Below are 18796 nucleotides of genomic sequence, written 5' to 3' on the forward strand. Positions count from 1 at the left end.
CTTCAGCATGATTCTGCCTGACACAGGAGGAAACCCTCGCTTTAGTCCTCTTTATACTTACTGTCATCTTCATCATCAGAATCTGAAACATCGACATCACCGTCCTTAATGACCACTCGGGCTTTTGAGGGGAAAAACAAAAATATGTCATTCTTTGTGTCACCAACCTAAATAATCAACAGGTACACAAAAAAGTGATTTTTCCATTGTCCAAACTTAGTACAATGACTGAATGTGCAGTCTAAAGAAGAAGAAAAAAAAGTCAAGTAACTTTACAGGTAAAGCTAAAAATTCCTGACTTTTAACACTTTCTGAGAATCTCACTAAAGCAAATTACATTAAAAAAAAAAAAAATCACAGCAACAAATATAGATGCCGCCACAGAAATCCTTACAGGGAACAGATAGGTACCAAAACTGCTGCCAATATGCATCTCAGAATTTTCCATGTTGGTACAATCCCCACAGGGTTCTGAGAGGGTAGTATCTTAATAAAGAGATGTTTAAAAAAATGAAAAAGCAAAGAAAGCAAAGCACCACTTACGAGGTACAAAATGAGAAACAATCATGCTGAGACAGGGTCTAAGGAAGACAGTCTGCGCTGATACAAGATTACCAAGGAAAGCCAAGTACTCCTCCACCACAGTCTGACTTCTATTCAACCACGGCAGTCTCTAGGGGTGGGAGGGAGAGACACACAAAAGAAACATTTTACTGATACAATGTGTTCTGTTTTCAAAGTACTGAATCACAAACTAGTCAATGACATAAGCAGCCAACTTACCAATAAAATACTGATCAGCTGCTCAAATTCTTTAGTCAAGTACATGATGGAAGAGCGGAATTCTAACAGCCAGTTAATGATCTGGTCATCCTTAAGGCAAACAAAGAAAAGTCCTGTCAAAATCACAAAATCCTCTAAAATAACTGAAAAGATGATACCTATCTTGCACCAAGCACCTGCCAATAATATTTAAATTAGGAGAAAAAAGTTACAAACTTGTACTGAAGCCAAAATTGAACCAAAAATTTCTTAGTTTGTATCAAAACAGAAGGACCATAGGACACCTTTCCCTGTTTTAAAAAAAGTAACACAGGAACTCTGACACACAGGAAAGAGAATTAAATGCAATATTTCATTCTGATTGCTTCTGTCTGCCCTAAGTGGAAACACCTCAAATGTTGACACGTGAGAATTTTTCAAACTGCAGAAGGATGATAGCAAATTCAAATACTGTAACACCATAAGGACCAAGAGTTACCTCAGTTTCCTCTAATTTCATACTGATGTGTGAACATGTTAACATTCAGTCTAAGCTAATTAATTAGAGATGTCAATACATATAACTTCTTCTCAAGCCGATCTATAACTAGACTTAAATATATTCAGATCCAGGGGCACCTGGGTGGCTCAGTGGTTAAGCCTCTGCCTTCGGCTCAGGTCATGATCTCAGGGTCCTGGGATCTCGGGCTCTCTGTTCAGCAGGGAGCCTGCTTCCCCTCTCTCTCTGCCTGTCTCTCTGCCTACTTGTGATCTCTGTCTGTCAAATAAATAAATAAAATCTTAAAAAAAAAAGTGTGTGTGTGTGTGTGTATATGTATATACGTTATATATATGTTATATAATATTTATATTATATTATACGTTTAAATATAATATTTATATATAAATATATTTAAGTATATATTTATATATACTTATATATTTAAATATATTTTTATATATTTTACTTTATATATGTTATATTATATAGTTATATATACTTATATATAAGTATATATTTATATATTTATGTATATATATACACACACTTTATATATATTATATTTAAATGTATAATATAAATATAATAAAATATATAAATACATAAATATATAAATATTATAATATATATATAAAGTATATATTTTTTTAATACACACACACACACACATATTCAGATCTGTTACATATAGGGGCACCTGGGTGGCTCAGTTGGTTAAGCGTCTGACCCTTGATTTCGGCTCAGGTCATGATTTCGGTATTGTTGAGATTAAGTCCCACATCAGGCTCTGCACTGAGCATAGAGCCTGCTTAAGAATCTCTCTCTCCCTGCTCCCTCCCCTGGCTCCTGCATGTTCTCTCCCCCCAACTCTCTCTCTCTCTCAAAAAAAAAAAAAGTGTCAGGGCGCCTGGGTGGCTCAGTCGGTTAATGTCTGCCTCCCACTCAGGTCATGATCCCAGGGTCCTGGGGTCGAGCCCTGCATCAGGCTCCCTGCTCAGCATGGGAGCCTGCATTTTTTAGGCAAGAAAATAACTGTTCATTATTAATAACTTCTAGTGACATGCAAAAAACGGCTAAAAGAAAACAAGCCATGTAGAAAATATGTTATCGGTTAGGTAAACATAAAACATATTGTTTGTATAAATGCATATGCACAACATATATAAGAACAAACTATAAACCCCCAATTTTGAAAGAAATGGTTAACACTGATTCAGGCTCAGGAGGGAAAGGACCATATAAACAAACAAAAGACGATCACAAGAGACGATTAACAGACCGTGCTGTGCTTCTAGGGAGATTATCACAGACCATATCGTACCTACGTGACAACCAGCCAGGGCTGTGCCTGCAATTATAGACCATTGATGGGGGCGCCACTTAGTGAGATCACAGCAGGCTCCAGGCATGGTGCCAAGAGCACACAACTGCATCTCTTACCGACCCTAACAATGCTTAAAATGGCCTGCTGGTGTTCCCACTTTACAGCTGAGGAAACTGAGGCCAAGAGAAATTAATAAGCAACCTGCCCATTTGAGAAGCTAATAAAGAACTGGGTTCAAACCTGTCTGACTGGGTCAAAAACTACACTGTCCACTTTCCCACAATGCCTTGCTCCACAAAGAGAAGGAGCCCACCCCCATTCATTCAACCGCTGACCGTCTGTGATGTGCAGCGACAAACTTCAATGGGACCGACCTTTTCCTGATGAAACCCCGAGTAAGCGGGCAGTAAAATCAAGTAAATCGCAACTCATGTGCACTATGGTAATTTCATCATGTCCACAACCAGTAAAGGTATCTTTACTGGTAGCTCACCGAGGCTTGAAGCAGAGAAGACAAGCTAAGGTACATGCAAATAAAAAATGAGTTAACTCTATCCTATCCCTTTTCCACTAAAAAAAAGGTGCAACAAAATGATAAATCTAGCATTTGAACTGCTCCTTCTTTTAAAGTAAACTAGTCGCAGACTCTGGTGCTTTAGTACTGAAAATCACTTGCAACACTCTCTGAACTAACAAGAGACACAAATGATGCAACTGTTAGTACATCAAGATACAATGAGAATGGCTGATAAAAACTACAGTGGGGCACCTGGCTGGCTAAGTTGGCAAAGCATGCAACTCCTGATCTTGGAGTTGTGAGTTTGAGCTCCATACTGGCGCTCGAAGAGATTACTTAAACAAATAAAATCCTAAAAACAACAGAACACAAAGAAAATAGTCCTTTGTACCAATGGAAGAACGCAAGGGTCAGGGAGAGCTTCAAACAGGAAGTGACACTTCTGCTGTCTCTCAACAGACCGAATGTTCTCTGGGGCTACATTCCTCATAGAGCAACAAACATGTATTGAGAAAACCAAAAGTAGTTCCGTTTCAGCTAGAGTATATGGCAAACAAGTCAACAGACAAATCTGGGAATCAAAAGGGGGCAGAGATAAATGGTCACCAAAGTCCCTGTAAGTCAGATTTGTAATTAGGAAGATGTGCTGGAAGGGTGGGGAACAAAGTGAATGAACACCCATGAGCTTAGAGAGAACCAAAGAAAGTTCCATTAAAGCGGGCACTTCACAGGCACCTCGGTTAAGAGTCTGCTTTCAGCATGGGTCATGATTCCAGGGTCCTACGCTCAAGCCTTGCCTCAGGTTCCCTGCTCATCAGGGAGTCTGTCTCTCTCTCTCCTTTCACCCCTCTCCCTGCTCATTCTCTCTAATAAATAAAATCTTGGGGGGAAAAAGAAAAGGATACTTCAGCTGGATCTCAAACAGGAATTTTGTAGATAAAGTAATAATAACAGTAAAACTACTATAGTAATTTATATTACTGCCAGCCACTGTTCTAAGATTTGAACATATAGTTAGTCATTTAATCCTTACAACCATCCCATGAGGCAGGTGCTAACATTGCTTCCCACTTTATAGCTGGGGGCAATGAGGCACGGAAATGCTGCATATTTACTCTCAGTCACAAAGCCAGTAGAAGAGGCCATGAAGCCAGAGCCCAAGCTCCAACAGGGACTAACTAAAGTGGATACAGAGGCCTTCTTGCAGCCACAAAAGGCACAGGCAAAGAGATAAAGATGAAAAGAAGTGGCACCCAATGCTTGGTGTAGAAATGACTTTTTAAAAAAATTTATAAAAGGAAAAAGACGAAAAAAGTGGCAAATTCATGGAATAAAGTAGTGAGACTGAACATACAAAGAAATGCAGCAGATCATGCTAAGGTGGGCCTTCCTGCAAAGCCATGAAGGTTTCCCTCCGGAAAATAACATGTTTAGTGTATGCTTTAGAGATTATTTAGGCTGCACTGTGGAGGGTAATACTTGGCGGGGGAGAGGAGGGTCAATAAGGGGAGCCAGAGGAGAATGGAATGTAGATAACCTCAAGGAGTAAAGGGAAGAATCCAGACCAAAGAGTACCAACAATGCAAGAAGCCTTGAAAGATTTTTTTCTTCCTCCAAAGGCCCTGGTGAATCAATGGAAATGAGAGGAGACAAAGTCGAGACAGACCCCAAGGTTCCTAGCTCAAGAACTAGGTCAGCAACATGTCAGTGAGGCCCATAAAGAAGACTATAGAGGAGTGCATTTGGGAGAGAGAAAATACTAAATTTGAGACACTTGTAATACTTGTGGGCTAGCAGTTAAGAAACAAATTGGGAAGGGGAGGATGGGTGGCTCAGGCGGTTAAGCATCCTACTCTTGATTTTGGCTGGGGTCATGATCTTGGGGGTCCTGCGATCAAGTCTCATGTCAGGTTCCGTGCTCAGCAGGAGTCTGCTGGAGATTCTCTCCCTGCACCCCACCCTGCTTGTGTGCCTGCTCGCTCTTTCTCTCTCTTGCTCTCAAATAAATAAATAAACCCTTAAAACAAACAAGTCTGGAGCCCACATGAGCACTCTGAGCTGCAGATACAAACCTGGAAGTTAACCAGGCCATGGGTGAGTTCCAAAGCCACGACGGCCTAAGGAGATCATGAATGAAGAATCTTCGGAGGAAGGAAAGCGTCAAGTCTGGAAACCTCACCAACACCAAATTTAAGAACCAGTCACAGGAATGATTAAATGTAAGTGATAAGAAGAAAGAAAATCCCAGAAACTGAAGGGAAGGTTTTAAGAAGTGGGCAGCCAACAGTGTCAACTGCTGCAAGTTCATGTGAGGCTTTGGTGGCGGCGGGGAGAAGTCCGCTAAAATCAGCACGTAAGAAAGGACTGGTATTCTCTGTCCCAGTAATCACAACAGAGGACTTCATAGTCGACTTAAACATGCACAGAAATGAGAAAGTGCAGGCTGTCAGCAGGAACGAGAGCTAACAACTACAAAGCCCTTTGTCAGGGGCTGTTCTAAGTGCTTCTCATATATTAACGCACTGGATCCTCTAAAACCTCTACATTTAAAAGACCCCTCTCTACTGTCTCCCTGGTTTTACAAAGACAAAACAAAAGGAGAGAGGTTAAATAAGTTGCCCAAGATCACACACTGGGAAAACCATGTAAGGATTTGATCCCAGGCAATATGACTACTAGGGCCATGGTAAGAGACAACTCTTTCCAAAATTGGAAAATACAGGGAAGAAAAGGGAAACAAAATTCACTGACTTGTGCCTACATGACAAGTACATATCTTAAAAGGTACATCTCTTGAAACATTTCCAAAAACACTGAAAAGGGAACTAGCCTGAAAGACAAGTCAACTTGTGTTTTTGTTTTCACAGTTAAGAGACAGGAGAGCAGCATGGAGCAGAGAGGAAAGAGGTTCCAGAAAGGAAAGATAAAGCACAGATCTCAATCTGAGAACTGGCACTTCAATCTCAACCTGACACCCTGGACTTGAAAATTCTTTGTTGTGGAGGGCCACCCTGTGCATTGCTGGACTTTTAGCCACAACCCCGTCACCCACCTCACTGGATGCTACTAGTAGCCCTCCCTCCCCAAGACGGGGCAACCAAAAATGTCTCCAGCTCAACACCGAATGTGCCCTGGGGGCAAAAGTGCCCCTGGTTGAGAGGGGCTGCATTACAGTGAGGGATCATACAGAGAGAGCAAGTTCTAGAGGATGGAAGTGGACCAAAAGTGCAAACTGAATCTGTACGAAGTGGCAACAATTCTGCTAACGATCAAATGTAAATTAATTACCTTTATGTCTGGATCTGACAGCTGGTTCTTCAACAACTCGAAGTCATTGGTTTCACCCTAAACAAGAACAGGGTTAAAAAAAAAAAAGTAGTTCTGCTTGCTTCAGTTTCCTGTTAAAGATGAACAGCAGGACTTTTAACTAATACAAAAGGAACATCATAACTTTCACACATCAGGACTATAAAATTGTTAACTTCAAACATTTAAAAACTCATGTAAGTGCAGCTAGGCAGCTTGGAAAAAAGTAAAAATGAATACTGAAAGGTTGTTCACATTTAGGTATACTTGTGTACTGACACCTAAATACAACAACTGATGACACAAGATATCATCCATTCACATATGCGAATCTAAAATGCTTATACGTATAAAAACAAACATTCATAATTTCCCTCCATCACCGAGATTTAGTAGAAGCACTTCTAAACTGAAACAAAATCAAAACAAAAAACAAAACCAACCACTACTGATAGAGCTGGTTTATTGTCCCAAACAATGCGTAGGAATTCCTTAAGAAATAAAATGCTCTTGGGTGCGTGGGTGGCTCAGTCAGGTAAGAGTCTGCCTTTACCTCAGGTCATGATCCCGGGGTCCCAGGATCAAGCCAGCAATGGGTTCCCAGTTCAGTGGAGAGTCTACTTCTCCCTCTGACCCTCCCTGCTCTGGTGTTCTCACTCACTGTCTCTCTCAAATAAATAAATAAAATTTTCAAAAAAATTTTTTTTTTGTAAAGAAAGAAAAATGCTCTGATCTAATAATGACTTTTATTCTAGCACTTGCTCAAGTTTTTTAAAGATACTCTGTAAGTAAAGCATGTGAAGATATACAATCTCAGCAAAGAGGTTATTACTCTAATTCTAAGCTGACAATATAATGCTGTTATTAAATAACTGACTTCAAGACTAACATCTCAAATTCACTTTATTACGTCTGCTGGTCTTTAGTTTTATAAAGACTTGAGTGTATCCTAACCAGCAACAAATTAACCAAACCTCGGGCGCCTGGGAGGCTCAGTGGGTTAAGCCTCTGCCTTCAGCTCAGGTCATGATCTCAGGGTCCTGGGATTGAGCCCCACATCAGGCTCTCTGCTCAGCAGGGAGCTTGCTTCCCTCTGTCTCTCTGCCTGCTGCTCTGCCTACTTGTGATCTCTCTCTCTGTGTCAAATAAATAAAATTTAAAGAAGAAGAAGAAGAAGAAGAACCACTAAACCTCAACATATCAATTACATCTCAATAAAGCAGGGGGCAGGGGCACCTGGGTGGCTCAGTCATTAAGTGTCTGCCTTCAGCTCAGGTCATGATCCCAGGGTCCTGCAATGGAGCCCCACATCAGACTCCCTGCTCTGCAAAAGGCCTGCTTCTCCCTCTCCCACTACCCCTGCTTGTGTTCCCTCTTTTGCTGTGTCTCTGTCAAATAAATATAATCTTTTAAAGCAAACAAGCAGGAGTGGGCAGGAGACAGGACACCAAACCTCACATTATTGCCTCTTACCTTTTTGTACTTCAGCAAGACTTCTGTCACAGTCCCACCAAACCGAACAGTTTTTCTTGGGGGAGAATTGAAGAAATCATTTTCTAATGTGAGCATATCTGAAAGCCTGTAGACCCAAGATTATCACACTATTAAGTGCAGGACAGAGAATAATAAAAATTGTAACAGTCAATATTTATGGAGCCAACATCATTCCATCGGACTATTGCTAAAGCCTCCTACCTGGCCTCCTTGCTTCCACTTTAACCTCCCAAAGTCTTCAATCAGTGATCTAATGATCTTTCCAAAACTTAAAACAGATCCTGCTACTCTACTCTCCTGCTGCATTCTACAAAGGTCTTCCACCTCACTTAGAATATAATTTCACGGGGGGCCTGGGTGGCTCAATGGGTTAAGTCTCTGCCTTTGGCTCAGGTCATGATCTCAAGGTTCTGGGATCGAACCCCACATCAGGCTCTCTGCTCAGCAGGGAGCCTGCTTCCTCTTCTCTTTCTCTCTCTGCCTGCCTCTCTGCCTACCTGTGATCTCTCTGTCAAATAAATAAGTAAGATCTTAAAAAAAAAAGAACACAATTTCAAACTCTGTGTCACTGTCTTCAAGGTCCTACATTAAACTGGCCCCTACCTACCTGACCTCACCTCCACTTAACATGCTGCAACCATAGTGTCCTTGCTATTCTTCAGACTTGCCAAGCTGATTCCCATTTCTCTTACTGTTCCCTTTATCTGAGATACTCGTGCTCCAGATCTAGACACACTGAGTTCCTGTCTTGGTTCAAGCTAAAGGTCAAATGTCAGGGGGGCCAAAATTCAAAGTATCCATCGCCTCACTCCCCCTATTACCCTGTTTTTATTTCTTCAGGCTACCTCTACCTGAAACCACACTATTCTTTTATTTATTTGCCTGATCACCGTCTTTCCCTCCTTAAGCTCTGTTGACAGCAGATGTCTCTTTTGACAGCTCCTGTTTTTAACTGTATAACCACAAAAGTATAGGCACTTAATAAATACTATGAAGGATACAATTGCTAAGTGTTTCATAAAGTTTTGGTTTGGTTTTTTTTTTTCCCTTTACTCAGAGCGGAGTAGTGGGGGGGGGGGTAAAAAAAAGCAACCTACTAATGACTCCAAATGTTAAACCCCAAAATGTTTTATGGGGATTAGGTGCTTTCAAAGTTAAGAAAGACAGGGACGCCTGGGTGGCTCAGTCGGTTAAGCGTGGGACTCTTGATTTCGGCTGAGGTCATGATCTCAGGGTCCTGAGACCGAGCCCCACCTCCAGCGCTGAGCTCCGCGGGGAGATGGCTCGAGATTTCGCTCTCCCGGGGGCTCTCCCCCAGCTCGCTCTCCCTCTCTCAGATGACAAATAGTTTTTTAAGGAAACAGTTGAGGAAGACTTAAAAAAAAAAAAAAACGTGTATGTGGAAACTAATTGCAAACATCAACAGAAAATTACGAGTTCATTTGCCATCAACGACAACGTTCGCCTGATAAGTAAGAGCTCAGGGAACTCTCTCCACGTCTAGACGAAGAAGCGGGAGGGATGAGGAAAGGAGAAGGGAAGTCCCCCGGCCTGGGGCGCTACGAGACAGCCCCGTGGGGAGCAATGGGGACTCCGGAACGGAGAACAGCTTCATTTTCCCAGCCCCCCTCCCACCTTTACCACCCACTTTAGGGGCCTGGCCTTACTCCCGAGAACCTGAGATGAGCCTCTCCCCGTTGCTCCCACGATTCCCTCAGCTCTGCCCCAGGCCCTTTCACACCCCCGCCGTCCTAACCCCGGACCCTGGGCTTCCGTCCCAGAGGCGCAGAAGGAAGCATCCCGGACTCTCACCCGGTCCTCGACGCGCCCAGCGTCTTGACTGCAGAGGCTGCGGCGGCCGCATCCCCGGGAAACCGCGTGTGAAGCAGCGGGGCCGCCATTGGGCCGGACCAGCGCGACGACTGCGCTTCGCACCGGAAGTCGTGCTCCTTCGGGCATGCCCTGTGGCCCGGAAGACGCACGCGCGAGCGGCGGCCTTCAGCCAATCAGGATTCGCGAGTGAGAGCGCGGCGATTCCCGGCGGGCTAGAGCGCCGCCAAAGCTCGCTCTCCTCCCCGCTCTGCGTCAGGGCCCCTCCTCGCAGCTGGAGGACTTTCCGCGGGCTGCGGGGTTCGGAGTGGCCACCGCGCTGGCGGAGGAGAGATCTTTGGCGGCTCCGAGCAGCTCCCGGTGTCGTGAAGGAAGCGCGAGAACCCCCCGGGAGGTGCTAAGCGGTCGCCGGGTTCCACGAGTATTACCTTGTCGGAGTCAAAGCATCCCTCAGTCAAAGTCAAGACACCGAGGCTCTAATTAACCCAAACCCGCGCAGCGATGGGGGCAGCCGGGGGATTCGAACTAGGCTGCTCCACCGAGCATCCTGGGCTCTGTACCCTTGGCGCTACCCTCGCAGACGTCCAAACTCATCTTGGAGATGAGGTTTGATTTGCCCAGAAATCCCCGCGCTGTGGTGGTCTGGGGTGAGAAGTCAATGTGTGAGAGGAGACAGTTTGCAAGAGGCCTTAGCCTTTGAACTTCAATTTTTTAAAATTTTTTAAATTTATTTTCAACGTAACAGGATTCATTGTTTTTGCACCACACCCAGTGCTCCACGCAATCCGTGCCCTCTCCAATACCCACCACCTGGTTCCCCCAACTTCCCATCCCCCGCCCCTTCAAAACCCTCATTGTTTAAAACTTAAATTTTTAAGGGAGGTCCAGGAGTCGGCCAGATAACAAAGCAGCGAAAGGTTTTCCAGCGTGGGGAACAGCAGGTGCCAAGGCATGGTGGGTGGGAAGGAAGCAGAGGGAAAGAGGGATTGCCCCTCCCCTCAGTTTCTAGGAATGGAAAATGTTGCAACCCTTGGAAACTGTATAGAACCATAAAAGGATATTAAACCAACGACAGCAACTTGTTAAATATAAAGCACTGTTCTATCTTGCAACAGTGTAAAATCAGTAACTCTCTGCCAACTCCATACGGTCCCAGCATTTTTTCTTTACTTTTCTTTCTTTTTTTTTTTTTTTAAGATTTTGTTTATTTATTTGACAGAGAGATTACAAAGGAGGCAGAGAGGCAGGCAGAGAGAGAGGAGGAAGCAGGCTCCCCTGCTGAGCATAGAGCCCCATGCTGGGCTCCATCCCAGGACCCTGAGATCATGACCTGAGCCAAAGGCAGAGGCTCAACCCACTGAACCACCTAGGCGACCCGGTCCCACCATTTCTAATGCCATTGGTTTAGAGTTCCTTCGGAATGTTGGTGAGATATCATCATGTCCTGAGAGCAGAAGAAATTGCACCCTAACTCACAGATACTCCAAGACAGACTTGGAAGTTGGAATCTCATCCCCTCCATCCCCAAAGCAAAAGGAAAAAAAATTAAATCACATTCATTGGCACTCTCGCTGTCAGTAGAAATTTAACTCTGCACTGGCAAACAATTTGACAATTACTTTATTCTTTCTTTTTTAAAAGCCTGGCATGCATGAAAAAACATGTTAATGCAGGCTATATATTATAATAAAACGGATACCGATGAATGATGGCCCAATTTATGAAACAGAACTTGAACCTGTATTGTTGAAGCTTCTTGTATGTTCCTCCCAGTCCCACCTTCTCTCTGCTTCTTCCCAAAGCTAATTACTACCCTAACTTTCTAAATCCATTTCAACTTTTCTTATGTAATTACCATATATATTCCTAAACTATTATATATATATGTATATACTTTTGTTATCTTTCCATGATAAAATTATTTCCATTCTGCATTATACTTTTGATTTCAATCCATCCCTGTTGTGTTTCTCTGCCATGCAGCATTCCATTATATGAATATACCATGATTTATATATCCATTTTCTTATCACCAACATTTAGATTATTTTTTCCTCCCCCAACCCCCACATATTACTGTGAATATGCTTGTATAGTCTCCTGAATCATGTGTGTAGAAATGTTTCTAGGGTAGAATTTTTGGCTTGGAGGGGATTCGAGACACAGTTGAAAGAGTTTTCCAAAGTGATTGTGCCAATATACACCCAAGCAATACCTTTCCCTTAAGCTTGAGCTCCTTATTTTCCCAAAGCACAGTTAAGACTAGATTCCATGTTTAACAATTTTTCAAAGGAAGCTTCAACATATACAAGGAAAGTCTTAAAGCTGAATAGCACAATTCACTGTTGAAGATCTTTGGTCATGTCCCTTCATTGGGGGTCCTCTACTCAGTCACCCTATTCCATGGGCCAACTCATCTTGCCAGGACAAAAGCTTTCTTTATCCAGTCTTGCCTTCCCTGGAGTCCCATCTCTTTTTTATCTCCAGCTCTAATCAAAGAAAGTGAAGACTGGCGCACCTGGCTGGCTCAGTCTGTAGGTTGAACTCAGGGTCTTGAGTTCAAGCCCCACATTAGGTTTAGAGATTATCTAATAAAAATAAAATAAAAAGGAGTTCTTGCTTTGGCAGCACATGTACTAAAAAAACAAACAAACAAAAAACAAAAAAAAAACCCAAAACAAACAAACAAACAAAAACAAAAGGCAAACAAGCATTAACACAGTAGCCTGCAAAGACAGCCTTGCCCACAATGAAGTCATTCCTTTTTATCACTGTGCATTGCAGTTGTTCTAATTGTTCTGAGCTTCTTCATTCCAGAATGAACCTTTGCTTTACTTTCATATACCCAGAAGACCCATTAAACTGTTTTTCAAAAGAGCAGTCTTCCCTAAGAGATGAATTTTACAACCATCCCTAGAGCAATTCTGTTGGTTCAAGCTTCTTAGCTTGAAAGTAACAGAAACAATCTCCAGCTAGCTTAAGCAAAAAAGGAGACTTTGTTTCTAAGGACACAAGGATATATTAAGGCAACAAAGAATTTCTCATTGACTAAGTTTGAGTCAAGTGCCCTTCTCTAACTTAATCCAGACAGGTGAGGTCATATTGTGCCCTATGGCTTCCAATTTACTTGCTGTGGATGAGAGGGTAGCTATTAATGCTCAAGAAATGATTACCAAAAAAAAAAAAAAAAAAAGAAGAAGCTTTCTAAATGGCTGAATGGTTGGAAAGATCCAGGTCAACAATTTCTAAACAGCAAAACCAATAGGAGGTATCCCATGTGTTCCTTTCCCCTTTCCAGAGTCAACAATTAGTTTATGAATCAATTATCTTTCTAAAAACTCCATTCACTAATGCAAGATCTCAACTGTGTATCTCCAGTATATATATAATACTGTAATATAATTAATACATATATCATACTGTATATATATTATACTGTAAAATAATTTATGAATTTTGGCACTTGTCAAAATGCAGTTTTCTTTCTCTTTTTTTTGTGTGTGTGTGCAGATGACTAAAAAGTATATAGTCTGGGGTAGTAAAGCTCAGTCAGTAAAGCATGTGACTCTTGATCTCCAGGTCATGAGTTCAAGCCCCACAATGGGCATGGAGCCTATTTTTAAACGTTTGAAATTTTAAAAAATTTTTAAAAATGAAAAGCATATAGTCTTCCATGTTTATCTAGTGCAATGAACTATATTACCTCATACAAAATGGGAGAAGGGTAAATTAGCACAGTAACAAGGTTAATTTTTAAATGTTTTTATATTTGAAATTGTACCATTGGTTTTGCTAAATTTAAAAAAATTTTTTTTATTTATTTAACAGACAGAGATCACAAGTAGGCAGAGAGGCAGGCAGAGAGAGAGGAGGAAGCAGGCTCCCTGCCGAGCAGAGAGCCTGATTCGGGGCTCCATCCCAGGACACTGGGATCATGACCCAAGCCGAAGGCAGAGGATTTAACCCACTGAGCCACCCGGGCGCCCCAGTTTTGCTAAATTTTACCTGTTATTAGAACCCACAGTCAAATAGAGCAGGATAAAAAATTCAACTTTGTTGTTTACTCTATTACTCTGGGCAACTGGTTTATGTTCTTAGAACTCTAGTTGCCTTATCTATAAAATGGGGATAACTATTTTTTAAAGATTTTGTTTATTAATTTGAGAGAAGGAGTGAGAGAGCACAAGCAGGGGAGCCGCAGGCAGAGGGAGAAGCAGGCTCCCCACTGAGCAGAAAGCCTGATGCCGAGCTCAGTCCCAGCCTCCTGGGATCATGACCTGAGCCAAAGGTACTTAATGGACTGAACCACCCAGGCACCCAGGGGATAGGTATTTTTTTTAAAGCTATTTCAGAGCTAGTGTTAGGATTAGATTGGAGCACATAAAGCACAGACCACAAAGTATGACACAGTGAGCAAAACAGGATAGGTTCTTAGTAAATGACAGTAGTATTTGCCCATTTTGTTTCCTGTAAATATGAGGTATATTGAGATACTTGATAGAGTCACAACCAGGTGAAAACTGACCTATGAGATAGATGATTGTTGGAGAGAAGAAAATAATTCATAAATTGCCCAGCAATAATATCTTGCATATTTTGCATCTTGTGACTTAGAATACAGTCTGTTTCCCATGGTTTTTTATTTTTTTTTATTTTTTTTTTAAAGATTTTATTGATTTATTTGACAGAGAGAGATCACAAGTAGGCAGAGAGGCAGGCAGAGAGAGAGAGAGAGAGGAGGAAGCAGGCTCCCTGCCGAGCAGAGAGCCCGACGCGGGACTCGATCCCAGGACCCTGAGATCATGACCTGAGCCGAAGGCAGCAGCTTAACCCACTGAGCCACCCAGGCGCCCTCCCATGGTTTTTTAAACTTTCTATTTTAAAAACTGCAGCCAATGCCTGATTACTTTGAGCTTATCTAGTTCTAGACTAGTTAGTTAGCCCCTTAATTTCTTGATGTACAACAGCACAAATAGAAAGAAAGGAAATAACTTCTGTAGAGATGAGTCATCTTTGTGTCCCATGGGATACCTAGCGCTCAGTATGTACTAAATAAAAATACATCAGTTTAATCACTGTTTAGTAACTCCAGTTTTAGAAATCTTGGGTAAGACCAACGGTAAAAATGAGACTCTTTGAACTCTGTTATTTTGTTTTTCACTATCACTATCTCTAGCCAGCAATTTTCATAACTGAGTTCTGACTTATACATTACATCAAATGCTTGGAGTAGTGTTGAACAGAACACACATTGATTCTGATTCCTATTCAGAAGGATGTCAAGTATGACCTTAATTAGTAGAAGAATAAAACCAACTCCAAAATCCTTCAGCGTATTTTATACGTCTTGTGGGAGAAACAGAACAGAGGATTCCAGCCTTCAAGGAGTTAGAAACATGTAAAATCAGATTTAACTTGCATATTAACAACTTTAGGGAAACTTTAAAAGGCAAAAACGGGAAGGCACAGAACGAGATCTAGAGTGTCCTGCTTGCTACACTTTATACATACGTGAATATATATGTTATATATAAAATTATATTTTTTTTTCAGTGCACACACATATGTGTGTGCAGGGTTTTGCACAGAGTCTCTGAATAGGTATCCCACACACCAGACATTAGTAACACTGATTGTTTCTGGGTAAGGGCCGTGGAGGACTGTGGGGTCAGGGGTGGGAGGAACACTTACTTTTCAACAAAGAGCCTTTAACACTATTTAGTACCATTTCACTTTGCCTTGTTTAAAGATTTGAGGAAGAGAGAGCGTGGGGAGCCTGAGGTGGGGCTTGATCTCCTAACCCTGAGGTCATGACCTGAGCTGAAATAAAAAATGAGATGCTTAACAGACTGAGCCACCCAGGTACCCTTCGCTTTTCTTTTTGAACCACGTCCTTAAAAAATTAAAATGTTCTGGTGGTGAGGGAACAGTGAAGTAAAATGCCTCATTATCCTTTCTGAACTCAAGTTCAAACCACTAAGATGATATATTTTTTAAAGGAGGCTATTAACAATGCAGTAAAATGTTAATTATACAGATTTGTTGGAAAGTAGACTCAAACCAAGGGCTGTCAGATTTTAGCCCAGACTCTGCCATGAACTACCTACAAGATCTGAAGCAGGTCCCTTGTTTTCTTTATGATTTTTATTTACGTGTTTGTTTCAAGGGAGGAGGGGTGAGGGACAAGACTAAATGGCCTTTGAAATTCTTAAAGTCAATGGTCAAATCATTAGTCCCTAGAATAGATTGGTCCCTATCTATTTATTAGGTCCAAATTTTGTATTACTTAAAAACATTCATTAGATTAGGAATAACCAAAATGTCCATGAGTAGGAAACAAATTAATTATTAAAAATCCACTAACTGGAATACTGTGTTCATAAAAAGAACAAAGTCTTTAACTGCACAAAAGGGAAGGATCTTCAAGATGTGTGTTAAGTAAAAAAAAAAGCAAGGTGCTGAAAAGTATGCTAAGAAATACTGGAATATGCAAGCACTTTATACATACGTGAATATATATATATTATATATAAAATTATATATATATTTTTTTTTTCAGTGAAAGGATTTACAAAAAACTAATAACATTTTTGGGGTGCCTGGGTGGCTCAGTGGGTTAAGCCTCTGCTTTTGGCTCAGGTCATGATCTCAGGGTTCTGGGACCGAGCCCCGCATTGGGCTCTCTGCGCAGCAGGGAGCCTGCTTCCCCATCTCTCTCTCTCTCTCCCTCTCTGCCTGCCTCTCTGCCTACTTGTGATCCCTCTTTGTCAAATATATAAATAAAATCTTAAAAAAAGACAACTAATAACATTTTTATTTATTTATTTATTTATTTGTTTTTTTAAAGATTTTATTTATTTACTTGACAGAGAGAAATCACAAGTAGATGGAGAGGCAGGCAGAGAGAGAGAGAGGGAAGCAGGCTCCCTGCTGAGCAGAGAGCCCGATACGGGACTCGATCCCAGGACCCTGAGATCATGACCTGAGCCGAAGGCAGCGGCTTAACCCACTGAGCCACCCAGGCGCCCATAACATTTTTAAAAGTCGGGGGAGAACAAAATAGGAAGAGAGAAAACCTTAGGCAGACTACACACCCAGTGTGGAGTTCTATGCAGGCATGATCTCATGATCCTGAGATCACGACCTGGCCCAATATCAAGAGTCATTCATGCAGCTGACTGAGCAACTCAGGTGCCCCTTAAAACTAATAACATTTTTAACGTCTATCAGTAGCACTGTGCTACGGGATGCAGGGAAACCTCACCATATGCCATTTTATGCTTTTTGAATTTTATAGTATAGAAATATTTTACCTAGTCAAAGACTTAAATTTTAAAAATTGGTTCATTCTATAAGAACATTTCTATTTTTAAAATTTTTAAAAAGATCTGTTCATTTATTTTAGAGAGAGTGCATGAGCAAAAGTGTGTAAACAAGGGGAGGGCTAGAGGGAGAAGAAGACAAACAGACTTATGACCTGAGCCAATGGCAAGGGTCCAGCCCTCAACCAACCAAGTTATGCTGGCGCCCAGAACATTCTTTTAAAATGTATGGAAAAGGGGCGCCTGAGTGGCTCAGTGGGTTAAGCCTCTGCCTTCGGCTCAGGTCACGATCCCAGGGTCCTGGGATCGAGTCCCAAATCCTGCTCTTCGCTCAGCAGGGAGTCTGCTTCCCTTCCTCTCTGTCTGCCTGCCTCTCTGCCTACTTGTGATCTCTGTCAAATAAATAAAAATAAAATAAAATAAAATGTACGGAAAGGGGAGTCTCACGGACAAATTCGGTGGAGCATGTGACTCTTGATCTCAGGTTGTGGGTTCAAGCCCCACATAGGGTGTAGAAATTACTTAAAAATAAAATCTTTCTCAAAAATTAAATACAGGGGCACCTGGGTGGTTCAGTGGGTTAAGCCTCTGCCTTCAGCTCAGGTCATGATCTCAGGGTCCTGGGATCGAGCCCCACATCGGGCTCTCTGCTCAGCAGGGAGCCTGCTTCCCCCCCCCCGCCTGCCTCTCTGCCTATTTGTGATCTCTGTCAAATAAATAAACAAAATCTTTAAAAGAAATTAAATACATACATACATACATACATACATACATATATACATACAATCTTCTTCTTTTAATGTAGGGACTATAAACCAGGAAAACGGAGTGTTTTTAAAATAAAAGCCACTTAAAATAAAAGCCTGGGTGGCTCAAGTTGGTTAAGCATCTGCCTTTGGCTCAGGTCATGATTCCGCAGTCCTGGGATCCAGCCCGGGTCACACTCCCTGTTCAGTGGAGAGTCTGCTTCTCCCTCTCTCCCTGCCGCTCTCCCCAACTTGTGCTCTCTCTCTCAATAAATAAAAGCTTTACATAAACAAATAAATAAAATTTAAATAAATAAATAAAAGCCATTTCTAGTTTTCTTTCAAAGTGCTTCTAGGCACTGTGGTAGCACCTGAGGTCCACTAATCACAATTCTTAAGGACAGCCTCTATGTATCAAACATCAAGTCCAGGGGCACTTGGGTGGCTCAGTGGGTTAAAGCCTCTGCCTTTGGCTCAGGTCACGATCCCAGGGTCTTGGGATGGAGTCCTATATTGGGCTCTCTGCTCAGCGGGGAGCCTGCTTCCCCGCACCACCTCTCTGCCTACTTGAGATCTCTATCTGTCAAATAAATAAATAAAGTCTTAAAAAATCTTAAAAAAAAAAAAATCAAGTCCAATCCTAGTAAAGGTTTTCTGTAGGGTTTTGCAAGCGTGGGCGCACTTGCCTGCACACCCCCTCTACCATACTCTTTGTCCTTTGTTCAGAAGTACATTAAAAGTGATTTTTCTCTAAGTTCCTAACTCTAGTTCCTGAGGTATTGCTTACCTGATACATTTTATATCCAGAAGCTCAACTGTTGCGTATATTTATTCCTTAAAAAGAAATTTATAAATGTCAGCTGGTTTATAAACTGCCAGTTTAATCTGGTTATTTTCTTTTATTGTGGTAAAATATACACAAAATGTACCATCTTAACCATTTTTTAAAGATTTAATGATTTATTTATTTGAGAGAGAGAGAACGGAAGAGAG

General features: G+C 41.7%; 1 protein-coding gene across 2 annotated transcripts in view; it reads right to left on the reverse strand.

Annotated features, from left to right (window-relative positions):
- The window catches only part of RRN3 (RRN3 homolog, RNA polymerase I transcription factor), a 29963-nt gene extending 20091 nt beyond the window's left edge, over positions 1-9872 (reverse strand). The window contains exons 1-6 of one of the 2 annotated variants that reach the window (XM_032327781.1): positions 9718-9872; positions 7885-7939; positions 6394-6450; positions 784-873; positions 544-673; positions 62-121 (exon numbers count right to left, since the gene is read on the reverse strand). In XM_032327781.1, coding sequence (XP_032183672.1) covers positions 62-121; positions 544-673; positions 784-873; positions 6394-6450; positions 7885-7939; positions 9718-9806 — 481 coding nt within the window. In that variant the 5' untranslated portion in view covers positions 9807-9872. Of the gene's footprint in view, positions 1-61; positions 122-543; positions 674-783; positions 874-6393; positions 6451-7884; positions 7991-9717 lie in introns of both variants that reach the window. The other variant, XM_032327780.1, reaches the window with a different exon arrangement.
- Positions 9873-18796: the final 8924 nt, after the last annotated feature.

This window comes from Mustela erminea, chromosome 20 (assembly GCF_009829155.1).
Source record: "Mustela erminea isolate mMusErm1 chromosome 20, mMusErm1.Pri, whole genome shotgun sequence".
NCBI classification, from domain to species: Eukaryota; Metazoa; Chordata; class Mammalia; order Carnivora; family Mustelidae; genus Mustela; species Mustela erminea.